This window comes from Vanacampus margaritifer, chromosome 2, assembly GCF_051991255.1.
Source record: "Vanacampus margaritifer isolate UIUO_Vmar chromosome 2, RoL_Vmar_1.0, whole genome shotgun sequence".
NCBI classification, from domain to species: Eukaryota; Metazoa; Chordata; class Actinopteri; order Syngnathiformes; family Syngnathidae; genus Vanacampus; species Vanacampus margaritifer.
Genome location: NC_135433.1, coordinates 52,142,031 through 52,159,539, shown reverse-complemented (window position 1 = coordinate 52,159,539; position 17,509 = coordinate 52,142,031). Strand labels below are relative to the sequence as shown.

General features: G+C 38.0%; 1 protein-coding gene across 2 annotated transcripts; it reads right to left on the bottom strand.

Annotated features, from left to right (window-relative positions):
* Positions 1-2,536: 2,536 nt before the first annotated feature.
* rab3db (RAB3D, member RAS oncogene family, b) lies at positions 2,537-17,509 on the bottom strand. Of its 2 annotated transcripts, none has more exons than XM_077559159.1 (5): positions 17,178-17,509; positions 11,601-11,837; positions 4,419-4,537; positions 4,196-4,320; positions 2,537-4,118 (listed from the first exon to the last, which is right to left on the bottom strand). In XM_077559159.1, exons 1-5 carry the CDS (start codon positions 17,181-17,183, stop codon positions 3,931-3,933), a joined length of 675 nt encoding a protein of 224 aa, XP_077415285.1. In that variant the 5' UTR covers positions 17,184-17,509; the 3' UTR covers positions 2,537-3,930. The 2 variants fall into 2 exon arrangements, with proteins under 2 accessions (XP_077415285.1, XP_077415286.1); XM_077559160.1 differs by lacking the exon at positions 17,178-17,509 and adding an exon at positions 17,060-17,175.

The window sequence follows — 17,509 nt, the reverse complement described above, 5'->3', positions numbered from 1 at the left end:
CATGACGACTTTTGTTTTTGTTTTTTACTTTACTCTTGTTGGTACGCGGGAGTTGGACTCATTGACGGTTTTATGACTACGTGAGCCTCATTCCTCATGCATATTTGATTTTCATAAAGTATGTATATATATATATATATATATATATGTGTTCTGTATACTCTTCTCCTCATACTCTTAACATAAAAGTGGGGAGAACTGTTAACGTAATAGAAATATGGTTCCAATTTGATGCATCATAATATATATATATATATACGTATATGTGTGTGTGTGCGTGTATGTATGTATATATACTCAACAAGGCCTACATCATTTTATATGGTCCGCAAATTCAGGAAATAGTTAATTTTACGTCATGAACATACATTTTGTCATCTTTCTTGCTAAATGAATTTGTTGTTTTAAGTTGGACAGGAAATGTGAACTGTAATTGAAATTAGTAACATGTTTTATTATTATCAATTACCTTGCTAAAATAAATTAGATGTGTATTTGTTCTGGCTCTCGTACTTTGAACAAAAATACATTGAATAGGTCAAAAGATCGGACCTCTTACTATCTGTAAAGAAATACCCCTTGATTCATTTGAAATTGTTTAGGACCTGAATATGGTAACTCTTCTTCATATAATCAACATGTTTTGGACAACTGTATGCTTCCAACTTTGTATTTCAACTGTGGTTGATTTTAATTTGCTCTATAAATCAAATTCAGTCAAGTTGTATTATGGGAATACCACAATTAAAAAATAAAGGCATGACTGGGTTAGTTTGGTGTGGAAGAACTTGCAAACCCTTGACCAAAGAACACAAGTTTTAGATGCTGCATGGATAGACATACAGACAGATACAGTAGATGTGCTCATAGTAATTTAAAGAAGCAGCATACTATTTACCTTTAGAGGCAGACATAAACGGTTTCTTATCATCATTCTGCACCCTTGTTGTCTTGGTTTGACCAGCGTTATCAAAGCAGCAGACGTGGCTGTTTCTCAACCCTGATAGGAAGCCGAAGTCAAATTCTCAACCAATCCTCATTTCTTTAAATGCAACCCCGCTCTTCCTTACATAATTTAAAAGAGGGAGGGCAACTACATATTATTGATACAGTATCTGTACTGATGCAAGGAAAGATGTTTTTTACTTGCATGGCAATTCTCAGTAATGGACATGAAATTCAAGCTGTGCTTGAAACCGAAGGCATGCAGAGGGAAACGGTGACAGGAAAAGGAAGGTGTGGAAATCGGTATTGTTGAGAGAAGAACAATGGCAAGTGCGGTTTTGCTGGTTCTTCAGATAAAACAAGAACATGGAAAATGAGTATTGTTTTGGGGTAAGAAAATGGATGCAAGAAAAGCGTTGTACAGTACAAACCACACAGGATAACAGCTAAGGTGGATGCGCACACCTTAAATGACTTGTTCTAACATTTTATTACAACATTTATTCATTTTGTAATTGTCTCTTAGCATGGTGCATTTGAAATTATTATTTTATTTTCCTACTCTTCTTTTAAAAAAATGTCCAATTCTATCTGCTATAAGGATCTCCATCTCCTTCTGGTCACTGCATATATATATTTTTAAGTGGATCGAACTTCTGGTCGAAGGTCTGAGCTCTGGTTCAAAACTAAAATTTTAAATGTTTTTTATTTTATTTATTTTTATTCAAATGAATAATTTTATTGTGGACTGCGATCCACTTCTTTTGGACCATTATTACTTTTGCTAACCTTTGAAAATTGTAACTTCAGGCTGAATAAGTCACACTTTAAGTGTTGTGTGTGACATGTCAATAATATTTAAATTTGATTAGTTGATTATGAACACCTTTCAGAATGTTTCAACTGTTTATCATTCCATCATTTCAACTTTTTTATTTTTTATTATCATACAATATTTATATTGTGTATATGTGCCCTGCGATTGGCTGGCAACCAGTTCAGGGTGTACCCCGCCTACTGCCTGAAGCCAGCTGGGATAGGCTCCAGCGACCCTTGTGAGGACAAGCGGTTAAGAAAATGGATGGATGGATGGAATATTTATATTCATGCTTACATACATTGCTGCCATCTATTATGCTCTCAACCACAAATAAACTCTATGATGTGATATCACATTTTAATAATCAGAAATGAGACACACAAGTGACACATCAGTGTCATATACTGCATTCCTTTAAAAACATTTCAGAAATGAACAGTTCAGTTCATATATGATGTAATACCAAAATAGTGTTGTAAGTCAGCCATTTTAGCCCAAGCCAATCGTGTGGTACGGAAGCTGGTGATAGATAGCATCAGCAACCTGATGTGTGTGAAAGATATTTTCAGCGACACACACAGACCATGACCGGAGAGATAACTGTAACTGGCCACAAGGAACAAGTCATCAGTTTTACTGACTAAACCAGAGTGTGAAAATACAACTTGTCAAAATCAAATGGGGTTTAACCTTTCAATGATTACTTGTAGAGAATAAGATCTTTTGCAACTGTACAATCCAATAGGACCAAATACAAGAGTTGTATCAATGTTGTCATAAAAGACACTCATGGTCTCAACCTTTAATAATAATAAGTACCCACATTTCCTTTCCTGAACAGTGATCGTTGCATAGCTTAACCCACGCACACACAATTTGATTTATCACTTGATTTACAATGCATCAGCTAGCGGTAAGCCAGTGTTAAAAGTGCATAACGACTTCCTCACAGGGATCAACAGCCTTGTTGCCTCATTCTCATGCAACGTAAACCGGAGAAAAGAACCAAAGCAAAGATTAATTAATTTGACAGGAGGTGCGTCAACATAGCGGCAATGGCATGAGGAAACCTTCACCTCAAATGAGCTCAAATTAACATTCATTGAATGTCGTTGTTCAGGAACAAGATTCATTTTGTCACAACGTCCCAATCAAACGATCAATGATTTAAACTGCATGAAACAGATAAGCTAAAGGCAACTCACACAAACACACTAACAGGACACTACATTAGGTACATCTGCACAATTTAATGAAATCCAACAGAAAAATAATCAGGGAAAAAACAGCCTTTACAAAGAGAACGCGGTTCAGTGTTGATTGAACAAAATGATTCATATCTTGGTGCTAAAGTTAATGTTTTTTTTTGTTTGTTTTTGATGGTTGTCGTCTGGCTGGAAATAGCATGAGAAAGTGGCAAAAGACATCTTGGATATTAGAGACAAAATCATTTGACATTTTTTACATTTGGAAATTTATCAATTCTAATCTACCAGTTAAAATATTTAATATGCACACTTTGAGAAAGGGTGTGAATAACTTCAGACATTTTCTCATTATGTGGAAAAAAACCTGGGAATTATTGATTAGTAAACATCAAGTCTTAATCTTTGCCACTTTCCTGTCATTTCCATCAAAAAGTTACTCGTTCATCATATAAAAATAGACTTTGGCTATAGTAATGATTCAATTTGAACTGAACCGTTACTGCACTGCAACACACTGAGGTCCTTCTATTAAATTGGTTCCCTTACTTTTTTTTTTACTTTATTTACTTTCAAAATTACAAACTACCTTCCAAAATGCAAGAAACAATGTTCAATTAAAACTGAGCAATATTAGCAAAACTATGTGCAGATGTCTCCAATGAAATTGTATGCGTAATAATATCATGAGAGCCACTGAACTTAGATTTGTAAGCATAGTGGTTGTGGCATATCATACAGATAACACAGAGGCCATGTTGAGGGTGAGGGTGTCTCAAAAGAAAAATAGCCGAGAGACATTTATATGGGGAGGAAAGAGGAAGTCTAACAGTACTAGTGATGAGGACTATCTCAGCTTTTATTGTGAACAGAGTACGAGGAACAGCGGTTCCCAGAGTTGAGGCACAGAGAAGTAGATTATCAGCATTGTGTGCGTGTGTGTGTATTCATGCGTGTAGTTTAGCAAGCGCAATTCCCTTGGCTGTCGGAAGAGGAGTCTTTCAAGCCCTGGTTCCTGTGGTTGGCCACTAAGCTTATGTCTCCCTCGATGCTCTCGTTCATCTTGTCACAGATGACATCCACCAGGCGCTCAAACACCTGCTTGACGTTGATGTTGTCCTTTGCGCTGGCCTCAAAGAACTGGAAACCTGGGAGCGAGAGATGAGAGAGTGTTGATGTACAATGCACAAACATGCTGGACAGATCCATGGGACAGTTTTCGCACCGAGATCCTCCGCCAGACGCTGGCCATCTTCGGTCGGTATGAGCCTGTCATCCTCTAAGTCACACTTGTTACCGATTAGGATCACCTGAGCATTGTCCCACGAGTATGTTTTAATCTGTGTAGCCCTGTAGAACACACAACAAATTAGGGGAGCATTCAAAAATACACGGCACTTGACCATTTACGCTAAATAGTAGCAATACTCAATACATGCGGAACACACCAGTCCTGAACTGCATTGAAGGAATCCTGGTTGGAGATGTCGTACATGAGCAGGAAGCCCATGGCGCCTCTGTAGTAGGCTGTGGTGATGGTGCGATAGCGCTCTTGTCCTGCTGTGTCCTGCATTTAAGCACACATTCAGAGTTCATGTCAATGCAAAAAATGTCATTCACTCGACAATACAAACGGTCTAAAAATGTACAAAGTAAAAGATTTTAAAGGTCAAGTTTTTTAGGTGTGCATTTAATATGATTGTATTTTAGATTAGGGCTATGCAATTACTCAAAATTCAATTACAGTTTCAAATAATTTTATTTGTCTTAATATTATTATTATTTTATTTAATTCTTTTTACATTTCTTGTTAAAAAACAAAAAATAAATGATCGTCCTAATCATGATTTTTCTTCTTAGTTTTATTTCAAACATGGATATATAATGTATAAATAAAGACAACTGGTTATAAATGTACATATGTGAAGACAAAATACAACACATATAAACACAACATAAAAGCAACAAAAGCAACATTAGAAAGTTCACAGTGTTTCACCTAATCATGAGCTACACGTTTACACATACATTTACGAAAAGGAGTAGGAAGAAGTATAAACTTATCAGGTCCCACCCACTTTAACATCCGTTACACAATAAATAGTAGGTTTGTATAGTAAACAAACAAAAAACTACTAGTATACAGCTAATATAGCCTTATTATTAATCAAGGTTTTTATAGTAACTATTAATAGTGAACTATTAATAGTGAACAGTGTGCATTGTGCATATATTGTCATACTTTTACATATGCATATATATGTTTTTCTTATCAATAGCAACAATACTAATGATAATATAATAATAATAATAACAACATCAACCAATGTTACTTTTCATTGAAAAGCACTTCTTTTTCCCTATACTTTTCAAAAATGTTGATTTTATAATTTAATTTTAATTTCAATTATTACCAAAATAATAATCAAGCTACCCTATTTTAGATTTGTGTTTGTTTGTTTTTTTGTAGTTTGTACATTATTTAATTAAGTTTGTGTTCCAATCATGCCAATGAATATTTTTTTTGCTAGTGCAACTCATGCTAATCAGTGTAATATTTATAAAGGCATATTTTTGTCCCTCACAATAGTATTGATGCTGATTCGAATGGACCTTTGAATGACAGTAATTGTAAACAGCAAGACTCTTTCACCACAAGGGAGCACTATTGTTCACACTGTCAACCTACTGTACAGTACTGCAGTGGCACTCAAAGTGTATCTTGAGAGACCACCAGTGGCTCTGGGGTAAATATAATATGTAAACTATATCTTTATTCACCTATCTATTTCAGTGTATGGAAGAGGATTAGGGCCAGTGAAGAGAGAAAAAAAAAAGGTTGGCAGGATTCTAACTTTATTCTCAGCTTTGTGACGTTAAAGTTGCACTAATGAACTATCAACTTAAAACTAGTTGAATGGTACCTTTGGCATGGCCTGAGGAGGTCTCTATTATTTTTACTGGCACTAGACAACTTTGAGAAGAATGGTAGGAACACTACCACACAAAAAACTACAAATGTGCTGACTGCTTTATGGCTTATGTCACTTCCCCCTTTCCCCCATTCGTCGGAAGTCAATTTGACTGGCATGAGCTAAAAAAAAAACGACGCAATACACTGCCTCATGGGAAATGTGGTCTTCTTCAGGCATTACATTACCGCTATTTTGCATATGGCGCCTCCAAAATCAACATAAACGGAAAGTTGCTTAGTGTTGCTTAAAAGTGAGAATTCTGACTTTAAAAGGAACCCCGACTGCCATGACAAGTTTGCTATATATTATTTATTTGGTTGTTACTAACGTAACTATGAGATTCATTTTTCAAAAATAATTTCCAGTTTAATACATTTTGGAGAAACTTTATTTGTCGCAACGCATTCAGTGCGTAGTGACGCAGAATGGCGGCTGGCTCTCTGCCAAGCAATGTGAAACACTCAACTCCTCAACTCCTCCCCTCTCCTATGGCAGTGTTGCATGTTTGTGACGTCATAATGTGTGCAACCTCGTGTCCACAGAAGATGCAACATGGCGACATGGCAGTTGCCAGTGTGAGCGTTCTTTACTTGTGTCTCTCCAAAATGTTACCCTCACAGTTTTTTTTGTTGCATTTTTTAAAACATGACTGTTTTGTTTTGTCAAACTCAAAATGAGTTATGGTTGTCTGAAGCAGAGATATCAATACAATTCAGCTTCATGGTGCTTTAAACAATCTTTCAATGTATTTGTACATGTTAGACTTATAGTAGGATTCCAAAGTACATTTATATTCAAGTTAATTTTGCAAACAATTATCGGCTTACTTTATCGGCATCGGCACTTTCTAAATTATTTGTTTATCGGTATCGGTTGAAAATAGCATTATCGGGCATCCCTACTTTAAAGTAAGAACACTGACTTTAATTTAACAATTAAGTCAAAATTCTCAGAATTAAATCAGAATTCTGAGATTTAAGTCAGAATTCTGACTTGCAAGTGAGAATTCTGAGAGTAAATTCACAATTCTCACTTGCAAGTCAGAATTCTCATTAATAAGAATAAGAATTCTCACTTGAAAGTCATAATTCTGACTTTAATCTCAGAAGTGAGAATTCTGAGAACAAAGTGAGAATTCTCACTTGAAAGTCAGATCTCAAAATTCTGACATATATTAACAGGCAGAACAATATAATGTTCATCCACTCGATGGCCAAAATTATAATTACCATCTACTGTATGTAAATGCCATCAAATCAGCACAACTGTCTATCAAGATAGTATTTATTGACATACTAGTACTACAACTATTAATGTAGTAATATGTTTAATGTGTAGCGCCTAAAAAGTATAACACAATAACAGTATAACTACGTTTATTGAGAATTGATGTTTTCCTTTCTACTCTTGTCCTAGATTCCCTGCGATACAAGCACAGTCTAAAACAACATACAGTTGTAATTTAGATGGATTTGTTCTTATTGGAGGTCGAGAGGCACAGTTTCCAGTTGCTGCTGCTAATATGGAAGAACGATCATAATAAATACATTTGGACATAATATTACATGTGTAAATGGTTTGGTGGGTGCACATGGGAAATGAAGATAAACGAGAGAGACCCAGTGGAAGTTGGTTACTTGGTAACGTCTTTCATCTACATGAGGGTCGTGTGTGTTTGTGTTTGTTTGTCTGACGTTATGTAACACGTTGAAGAGGAGAGTGTTGTCCAGGTAACCATGGGGGCAGTCAGGGTTATGAATGTTCAATTACAGTGAGGATGACCGGGTGCTCTTCCAAAAATGAACCCAATCACTTTGCAATAAGTCACAGATAAATTGTCGTGCCCTGCTAATGTATATTGTTTGTATTTCCTTGTTTTTCTTAATCCATTTCAAACCAGTCAACTTGAAAGGAAACAGTGTTTTCGTCAAAGCGCACACGTAAACAAAAGCTGTCCTCTGATATGTACCGCAATGTGTGAAGCTAAGCAACGGCTTAAATGAGCCTCGGTGACTCCTGACGTCAACAGGACCCTGATCTTGAAACATGCGTCACTTGCATGTTTTTATGGGATCATGCCAAAACAAGGCACCCACAGGAGATCATCCATGCACTCAGGGTACAACAATAATTGAATGAGAACACGAGCTAATAAAACTTGTCTGACAATAATGTTTTGATTTATACTGTCAGAGGATGATCACTGAGAGTTGTTTGTAATATTCTGGCGATTCTGTGCAGCTAAATAAGGTAATACGAAACCTCACCCTTCAGCTCAGTACACTTTTACATCCCATTAATGCAAAAATAATAAATTGCAACAAATTGCAGTAAACTCAGTCTAAACAGAGCAGGATTGTATCAAGTCACAATTTTAATTGGATCACATTTTAATTTTGTAACTTTGTAAAATGAAGGAGAATTTGGAAGGGGAAAAAAAGGAAACTTTTTAAAGCCAGCATGTGTATTAATGTGGGTGTCTGTTATGGGCTGAAATATTTATATTTGAATATGAAACTAAAAAGCAGAATTTAATTAACTGAATTTAATTTGTATTGTTTAATTTGAATCACTGCATTGAAAAACTGAATCTGAATTGTATTTCAATTTCACTGAAGCTATATTTGAACCTGACTGAAATGGCAACTTTCACTTTCAGTTTATCTATCCACCCATTCTTCGACCGTTCAAAGCAAATTCCCTTCTGTAAAGATTGACCAGAATGACTTGATAGTAACCAAGTCAAACCAACCGCCTAAAGTTTGCAGTAATTACTAGGCTACTATTTTCTCAAATGCATTTGGCCACATGAAGAAAATCTAAACTGTGCTGCTTTATTTTAGCCAGCAGCTATATATGCCGTTTACACTGTGTGTGTGTGTGTGTGTGTGTGTGTGTGTGTGTGTGTGTGAAAGGTGTGTATTTGCACAGAGATCTGAACACACATCATCTCCATGCCAAAGAAAAGAGATGAATTGTGTGCAGATAGTGTGTACATGTGCTTGTACAGTAGATGAATGCCCGGCCGGTGCAAGGGCCATGTGGTGCATTATCAGTCACGCCTGTTTCCGTGATGTACAAAAGGCAGCCCAGCAGCTGGCAGGGAGGGATCAGCAACGCACCAAAAAATGAAACAGGTGAAATATCTTACAGATGGTGTTCAATGGGAACTATCATGAATTTGATGGTCAATGGGTTGATAAGTAACACTAAATGTGTAAGAAAACAACTTCACACCCTTTAAACACATGCTACTCTGGCACTGCAGTACATTTTCGTTATGTCTCCACCACATGCTGATATTGAACTTCCTCAGCTTCCTGAACTTGGGAAATACCGGTCGGTGTGCCATTAAACAGTCGAAACAAGACCGGGCAGACAAGTAAGGCCACATTCTGGAAAACCTTCCGATGAACACATTATGTAGCCATTTTTGGGAGAATTCTTCACATGCGTAACATCATTTAACAAACGCTCAGGTTCAAGGAAGTGAGTGTGTGTTTTGGTGTTGGCTCAGTGGTATCAATTCATTTCAGTGGCTCAAACATTATTAGTTTAAGTGAATCATCTATTTGATCGCTCTTATCAATGTAAATCAACAAGGCTGTGAACGACGTAACACTCCTGAAATTAACACCAAGTTGCAATTCATCACTAAGTGTGTCTAAGGTGTGAACTTTATGCTTGTTTTCCTTTCAAGAAGTGACATTAATGTTGGACTAAAATGCACCCTGTGGCAAAAGAGAGGGATGCTTGAAAACTTAGCATGACTCAGGTTCATCTTCGTGTATAGATGCCCGATAAGTGTGAGAATGACTGTGTGAAACCTCAAGTACTTGTGCAATTTAGAGGCTTTGTTTAACAGGATGTTGGATTTCACTGTTGTTGTCTGACTCAAAATACTGCTGTTGCTGAATGGTTTAAAGGCCTAAATGTATTTCTGATTTGATGCTGCTGATATAGACAATTCTAGACCTTTCAAGTTGTCTTGGACAGGTTCCCTTCTGCAAACGTCCGGTTGGAAGCCTTGATATGCCGAATTACTGTTGATCAATTGTTAGGGGTCGTCTCAGTCACATGGTGCCGAAATGTGGCAAAACGGCCCGATGAAGATAATGGTTCAAATAAACATTCTAAACAAATCAGGAATTTTATTGGTCCGTTCATAGATCCAACACCTGTTGTAAATGTCGCTGTTCAGCTCCATGTTTGAGAAAAGCAAGTTGTACAAAAAGTACTACAAAAGTGCGCATTGCATTTGCACGTGTGAAAATCAAGTAAAAAATAAAATAGATATTTGGCCGCCATTTGAATGGTAGAGATTAGAGTGCTGAAAGCCTATGCCTAACTACATCTTAAAGCTTGCAGGCATTGTTTAAAAGTAGTGCTGTCAAGCAATTACATCTTAAAAAACAAACTAACTAACTAATTAGTTGTTAACTAATACAGTACAAAGCTTGTAACAGATATTTACTCGAGAAAAATCTTTGAATGAATGTAAAATCATTAAATAGAAAGTATATTTACAATCAAAGTTCTCTTTTCTGAATAGAATTCTTATGGTGTAAAATACAAACTTGGAAAAAAAAAAATCAAAATGGTCTCAGCTTTACAGGCCATCTTTTTTTCTCATAGAAAAAATTCTCAAAACTTCTTGCTTTCAGGCTTCAGCAGCACACTTCAGAAGGGTTGATTTGCAAGGCCCAGTGGATGGAACTTGAGCAGGCTATTTTACTCTATGTAAATAAAACTGAGTTAACTGAGTTACATTTTTTTAATGCTTTAAAGAAATTAAATTAATCTTTAGTAGAGTTCACACTTTAATTTTGTCAGCCGGCTTTCAGCCTTAAGTAACAAAATGACAGGTGCACTTTGTGCCATTTTTAACTGCCCTAATGGGGTTTATAGGCAAAAAAACAACAGCAGCATGGTAAGCTATAGCTAGCGGACATGTGCAGCGAAGCTAATGGAGAGACAGAACATAACATCAACCTGACAGAAATTGTTTTCCAGTCACTGTCCCTTTTTAAATAGAGAAACCTTTCCACATTGTGTTGACGTTATATATTATTGCGATATGAGACATTGGTAATTGTGTTATGCTGCCTTCAGATCACTTCACTCGCATTATGTGGCCAAAACAATTTGTGTTATGTGGGCAGTGTTTGCATAAAGCAATACGTAACACAAACTAGTGATTTACAGAAACGGTAATCTCATCAAATATTCATATTCATCAAATATTAAGCACTTAGTTAAGCTTAAGTGTAGTGTCCCAGCAGAGGGCAGCCAGTAACGACACGCTATGCATGTTTAAAATAGTTTAAATAAAAATAAATAAATAAATAACTTTCCAGTAATCATAGCTTTCTTCATTGGTTGCCACTAGTTTTGAATAAAAGTTTAGTAGCCGCCCTACCCATGATGCACCATGTGGCCGAGATGCACACCACGCTTATTGGACATGAGATTGTAGTGCATATTCGATTATCCTGAAATGTTATCCAAAAACCAAATATCGCAAACTTTTTGTGAGTAGTGCAGTTTTAGACCCAAGAGTAAAAAAAAAAATTGCTATGATGACAAGTTTTGAACTTCAAAGCAGTTTGTGTGTTCTATTGGCATTATTACAAAACTTGCAAAGCAACACCCTACCCAGATCTGCAGTTTGATCCTTTTGTCATTGCGGAAGACTGTCTTGACTTTGAAGTCGATGCCGACGGTGCTGACGAAGGCTGAGGTGAAAGAGTCGTCTGCGTAGCGGAACAGGAAAGAGGTTTTCCCCACACTGCTGTTGCCAATGATCAGCAGCTTGAACATGTAGTCAAAGTTCTGATCAGCCGCATCCTTCTGGGACGGCGGCTGTTGGAGGCGTGAGTCATTTGACGCCATCTACAGAGGGATGAGAATAAAATCAATAAAATGAATGACAACAGTTATATTGCAGGGAGCATTGGTGGCATATTGGTGCAAAAAGTTGAGTTCTGTGCAGCTGACTTGAGATCAGCGTGTCACGGCTTGAGAAGGGAGGACCCAGATGCAGTGAGGAAGGCGAGCCACGGCAGGGATGCGGATAACTTTGATTTAATGTGGCGATAAACGCAAACACAAAATCGCGCACACAGGCGGACAAAAGTAAACACAAACTCACGCACACAGGCGGATCACAAACAAACTCAAAAGCACGCACAGTGGCGGCAAAAAGGTAAGTCATGGGCAGCAGGAGAAACACTTGTAAGACGAGTACAGTCGGGTCAAGAGAGCGGCGTCTCGGAGTAATCACCCGACACTCCTTGCTGTGTCCATCAGGCTTTTATTGAGGTCTGATGGCATGATGGGCAGCAGGTGTGTATGGTGGGTGGAGCCCACCAGCTGACCCAAATCATGACACAGCGCCCACTTAATAGCCCATTCAAACCCCATGATTTACTTCTGATACGCACTTCTTAGGTACTTACTGAGGGCTACCAGTTTCATACACACTTAAAAAAAAAAAAAGTTCTAATATTGGCTTTAATTGTTACTATTAATAATTAATTAATTATATACATTTATTAATTATTTTAATTATGAATTATATACATTTATGTGACAACACTGATAGTGTTAATGACATCTCACAATAATTATCAACAATCATTTAACAAGATAGGAAACGGGAAAAGTCTCTAAAATTCTCTGCAAGTGATAAAAGCTTGTAAATGATCACTTCTACGCCATTCTTAGGAAATCACAATGTCCCATCACCGGTGAGCTACTTTTAGAGTCAGTTTTATATATAATTGTATTTTGTTAACGACATTCCTGCTGTTGTGACAAAACATCTACCGTAATCATTTTGACTTTCAGTGCTCACACAATGCCAAAGGGATGATACATTTTGGGTTCACTGACTATTTGTATGACATAAAAATTTGATTTTGACACATAGGTGAGCTGTTTTGGGAGAGATATGAGCTTTTGCAGATGATCCATGGTGTTGTGCAAAGAAATCCAAAATGGCAAAAGCACTAAGTGAATGCAGATGAGCCAAAGCAATTGAAAAGTTGTGACAGTACCGACTCTTTGTTTGGAAAACGAACTTGGAGTGAAGCATGTGTGACCAGTTTTGGGATAGATACTGTATGTGCTTTTGCTAATGAACTGACTGGTTGTGCACAAATGTAAGTCTGTTTGGCCAAATGAGCTTGCAGTTTTGTAAATGTAATTTCAGTTTCTAGAAATGTGCCAAACCTATGGATAACTGTAAATAAAGATGAGACTAAAGTTATTTTTTATGGCAAAAAAAAAGGATTATTAACTAGCTCAATTAAATATTAAGTATAAAGACAAAAACTCAAGTTAGCGTCTATGGTATAATGAACTCAATATTCATTTTACATCCCTAACAAGCAACTTGTGAGAATGAACGGGTAGACCGATTCCAAACAAAAAATTTGACTGACATATTTCCAAAACTCAATCTACCGTTGCAGTATAAACATCAAAGTACATTTGGGATTTGGCTATAGTCTTATCATGCAGGTGCACATGTTTGCAAAATGAAACTGGCAGATGTGCTCTTAAATGACAGGAGGTTGAGACCATTTGTCCGTCAACAGGCCCTATTGTGTGTGCATCGTGAGAAGGGAGAGTATCTGCACTGCTTATCAGAGCTTCCATCCCGTACGCAAACAGTGCTGATCAATCGCTGCAGGTGGCTCGGCCCTGCCTCGCCTCGCTGATGAGACTCGTCTCCGTGGAGACGAGACTGGGACTCAGCTGCAAGCAATACCCATTAGCGGTCAAAGCAGCGAGTTGTTTGAGCTTTTAACTGGCTATAAGGAAACATCCAGCATGAGAGTGGTGTCTATATCGCACAGACGTGAGAAATTGAGCTGCCAAAAGCAGTTAGTGTGTCAGACTCACTTATTCCACATTACAAACGCATGACATGATGGATTGGCTTAATGCTGCTGTTATGATGCAGGGCAAACTGACCCATTAATGAAACTTCTGTATTTGAAAATTGAACGTTGAGGTAATAATAACATATAATCTATGTTTAGTGTGTCAACCCCCCCCCCCCCCCCCCCCGTTACTGAAACTCTCAAATTGACACAGGAAAGAAAGAAACACAAGTAACAGGCATTTGGTGTTCCGAGTCCACCCCCCCCCCCCCAAACCCCTCCTCCCCCCAAGTTTGATTGTGCAAACACACAAGAACAAGCAATTTCCTTTCAACTTTGCGGAGGTGGCAGCCATGGACCGAAAAAAACTTTAATACAGATCTGGATAATGATGCTGATCCAAAAGGGTTTATTTTAGGGGTGGGAATCTTTGAATGTCTCACGATTCGATTCAGATTTTTGGGTCTGCGATTCGATTCAGAACAATTTTTGATTCAAAATGATTTGATTGACAATGATTTTTGCTTCAATCTATAGATGTGCAAGGATGTGTAATGATCTACTCCAGTCTGACTCGCTAATGCTAATTAGCGCGCTACTCGCGGCACTTTTATCACTCAAAAGAACGGCTCCACGCTGAAACTCCCTCAGTGACCAAACCGGGTACAACATGAACAGCGCTCCAAATAAAGGCACACACAGACAAAGGCAAGACAGTATAAAATAATTTAAATAAAATCAATTTTGGGACATTTAAAATCGATTCTGAATCGTACTAAATGACAATCACAATTCTTATGAGAATCGATTTTTTGCCACACCCCTAGTTTATTTCTCTCCACTTAAGCCTCATTTTCACAGACGATATCTACCCTACCCTACTCTACTTTGCTCTGCTCTGCTCTACTCTACTCTACACCAAAAAGCTCTTTTTCACACGTGCAAGTCTCCACTGCAACGGCCACCACCTGGGAGCCCCTCCTCACCTCACCTGTGACGTCATGCTAAAGCGACCGCAGCTAGCGTGCACTGCGTACACAGACGATAACAATGAAGAGCGCGGATGTTTTTTTGTACTTGGTTTTTGGTGTGTGGCTGTTTATTGCAGCCAGAAGACATTGGTTTATTGCAGCAATAGATAAAACGACATAAACACAAAATAACAGCTAAATTAATTCAACAAATGTAGGGCTCTTGAGAATGTAAACACTACGTGTGCCGGCTTAAAGAACCGAGTGAGCCCAGTGGCCATAGTTTGTACACATCCGCAATAAACTTAGCAATTTTTAAGGGATGTGAGGGTTTCCTTTAGACGACAAACTATTCAGATTCTAATGCCCCAGCTAGTTGGACTAAAGTAGCACGCTTAAGAATCTATCATTCTTAACAACCATTTTATTGATTCATCAAATACTATATCCATCGTTCCGACAGATGCATTGTGTTTATTGGGATGGTTTTAGTTTGCGGTGGGCAACAGTGTGAAATGTAAACAAGAGCAAATATTACAATCACATCTTAAAACTGGGCAGTGGACACTATTATATATTGTATGTAAATGTAGATTTATTTCATATTTTTTTAAATGGCACTCACACCTAATGTTGTGTGAGGGATTAAGTGTCGTCATTAAACAACTTTACTAACAACCCAGCCTGTGCAAACCTGTGCAGAGTGATGTTGTAATAAAAGCATGAGTTTGCACAAATACACTCAAAACACTAACAGCACTTTCACAATGTCAATCTGGGCCATAAATACAAAACCTATAAATACTCCCTTTTGAAAGAAAAGGATTAAATACAAGTTCCAGTTGTTACGTTTTTGTAATCTCTACAGACATTCCCCAAGTCACATGATGTGTAAGGGTCTCGAAGGCAATGTAGCATTGATCCGCCCACTTGAACTTTCTCCCATGTTCTCATCAGATCATCCTAAACCTGAGGTACAGTATCTAGTATCTACCCAGTCACATGGTCTTCATGTTTACTGTGTACGGCTGAGGGCTCACACTGCCTGCAGGCAAATACATTTCTATCCCCTTTTGCACATTTATGAAATGAATTACAATCAGAACTGGCCCACGCCCACATTGGGCACTGACCAAATTTGATTTTGGGGCTCTCTATTCCTGCCAGTAATAGTAATTACAGCAGGATAACGTAAAACGTGTAACTTAAAAAAAAATGCAGACTGGGATTGAGTAATATGTGGCAGGATACTGAAAATAACAAAACAGTATACTAAGCATTTACTGTAAATACTGAGCATCATCTGAAATAACAAAATTAACAAAATCCGATATCTTACATCCTACTACAACAGTAAGTCCCAACCTGGATGCCACAGCACAATAGTGTACAGTGAGAGATTCAAGGGAGTGCTGTGGGAAATTACCCAATTTCACTTAATTATAAAATTAAATATAAAAAATAAAAAATTAAATTAAAAAATAAAAATAAAAACACAATTATATTTTATTATCTCATTCTTCATCTATCTATGCAGGGACACTGAACAATTAAATATGTTCCTGTTAGATGGCAGAAGGTACAGTAAACCTGTGCATCCACCTGTCGCTATTCATTCAAAATAACAAAGTCATAGCTTCCTACAAGCATGTTTGTGTTCAATTAAACAGGCCCACATCCCACAGTCAATTTATGAGTAAATTCAGATGAGATCATCACTAATTGAGTATTCATACTTTTTTTTTTTTTTTTGCTTGGGAGCCTTTTCTAGTGTAAAATGGTTGTATTGACTAAATAAAGTTTACAAAACACTGCTATACTGTGTCATACAAGTCGTCAAGCAGTGGTGGAGGAATCAAATTCAACTTGGATCCTGCAATTTAGGTGCACTTGATTTGCTTTTGCAGCCACATAAAATTATGTGGCGGGCCAGATCTGGCCCCTGGGCCTTGAGTTTTACACCTGCTGTGATCTACACCAAACTGTAGCTATGCTCTTAGTGGTGCACTGGTCCATCATCTCCACGACAACAAACAGGAGCCGACGTTATTTATTTAAAATGTGGTGCACCCCCGTCAGATTATTTGTTTGCAGAGCCAGGGGAAGTGAGCAAGCTGCCTGCCACTGACTGACCCCCTAAAAGAAGGAAATGTCCATCCATGATTTTGTGGCAGCTGTCACATCTGCTCTCTCGTAAGGCGAGCAAACATGGAGGAGCCGTAAAAAGCTTAATTTCCGAAGCCAAGCTGCTCACCTTTTGCGTGCAGACTGCGGTGAAAAAATAGTTCGAACTAACTCAAATGTGCGCAAAAGTGACTTGAAGTGAACACAAAGGAAGGCAGGAAAATAACACAAGGAAGGAAACAACGCACCTTCATACGGAAGTAAAACAAACTCGGCGTCTTCCTATCTTCCCCCCACCGTTGGACGAGATGCCGGGTGAGGTGGCAAAGGAGTGAATCCCCAATAAGTCGTCCCCTGTCCAGGCAAGAGCACAGCAATACGAGGCGGTCTGCTTCTGCTCCCGGATCCCAGCTTCTGGAGCTCCTTGTTCGTGTGTGTCACAGTCAGTGTACTGTAAAAAGTGAAGCAACCGTCAGCCACCTGAGGCTGTGTGTGCTACTGTGCTGCCCTGAGCGCGTGTGCGAAGCTCGGCTGGCTGGTTGGGCCACCGTGCGTGTGCACGTGAGCGCATGATCCAAAA

What these genes read in the sequence shown, in the direction of transcription:
- rab3db (XM_077559159.1), bottom strand. An exon ending in GGATCAAACTGCAGATCTGG is followed by an intron (nt 4,538 to 11,600) that starts GTAGGGTGTTGC and finishes GCTTAAATGCAG; the next exon opens with GACACAGCAGGACAAGAGCG. An exon ending in TTCAATGCAGTTCAGGACTG is followed by an intron (nt 4,321 to 4,418) that starts GTGTGTTCCGCA and finishes TGTGTTCTACAG; the next exon opens with GGCTACACAGATTAAAACAT.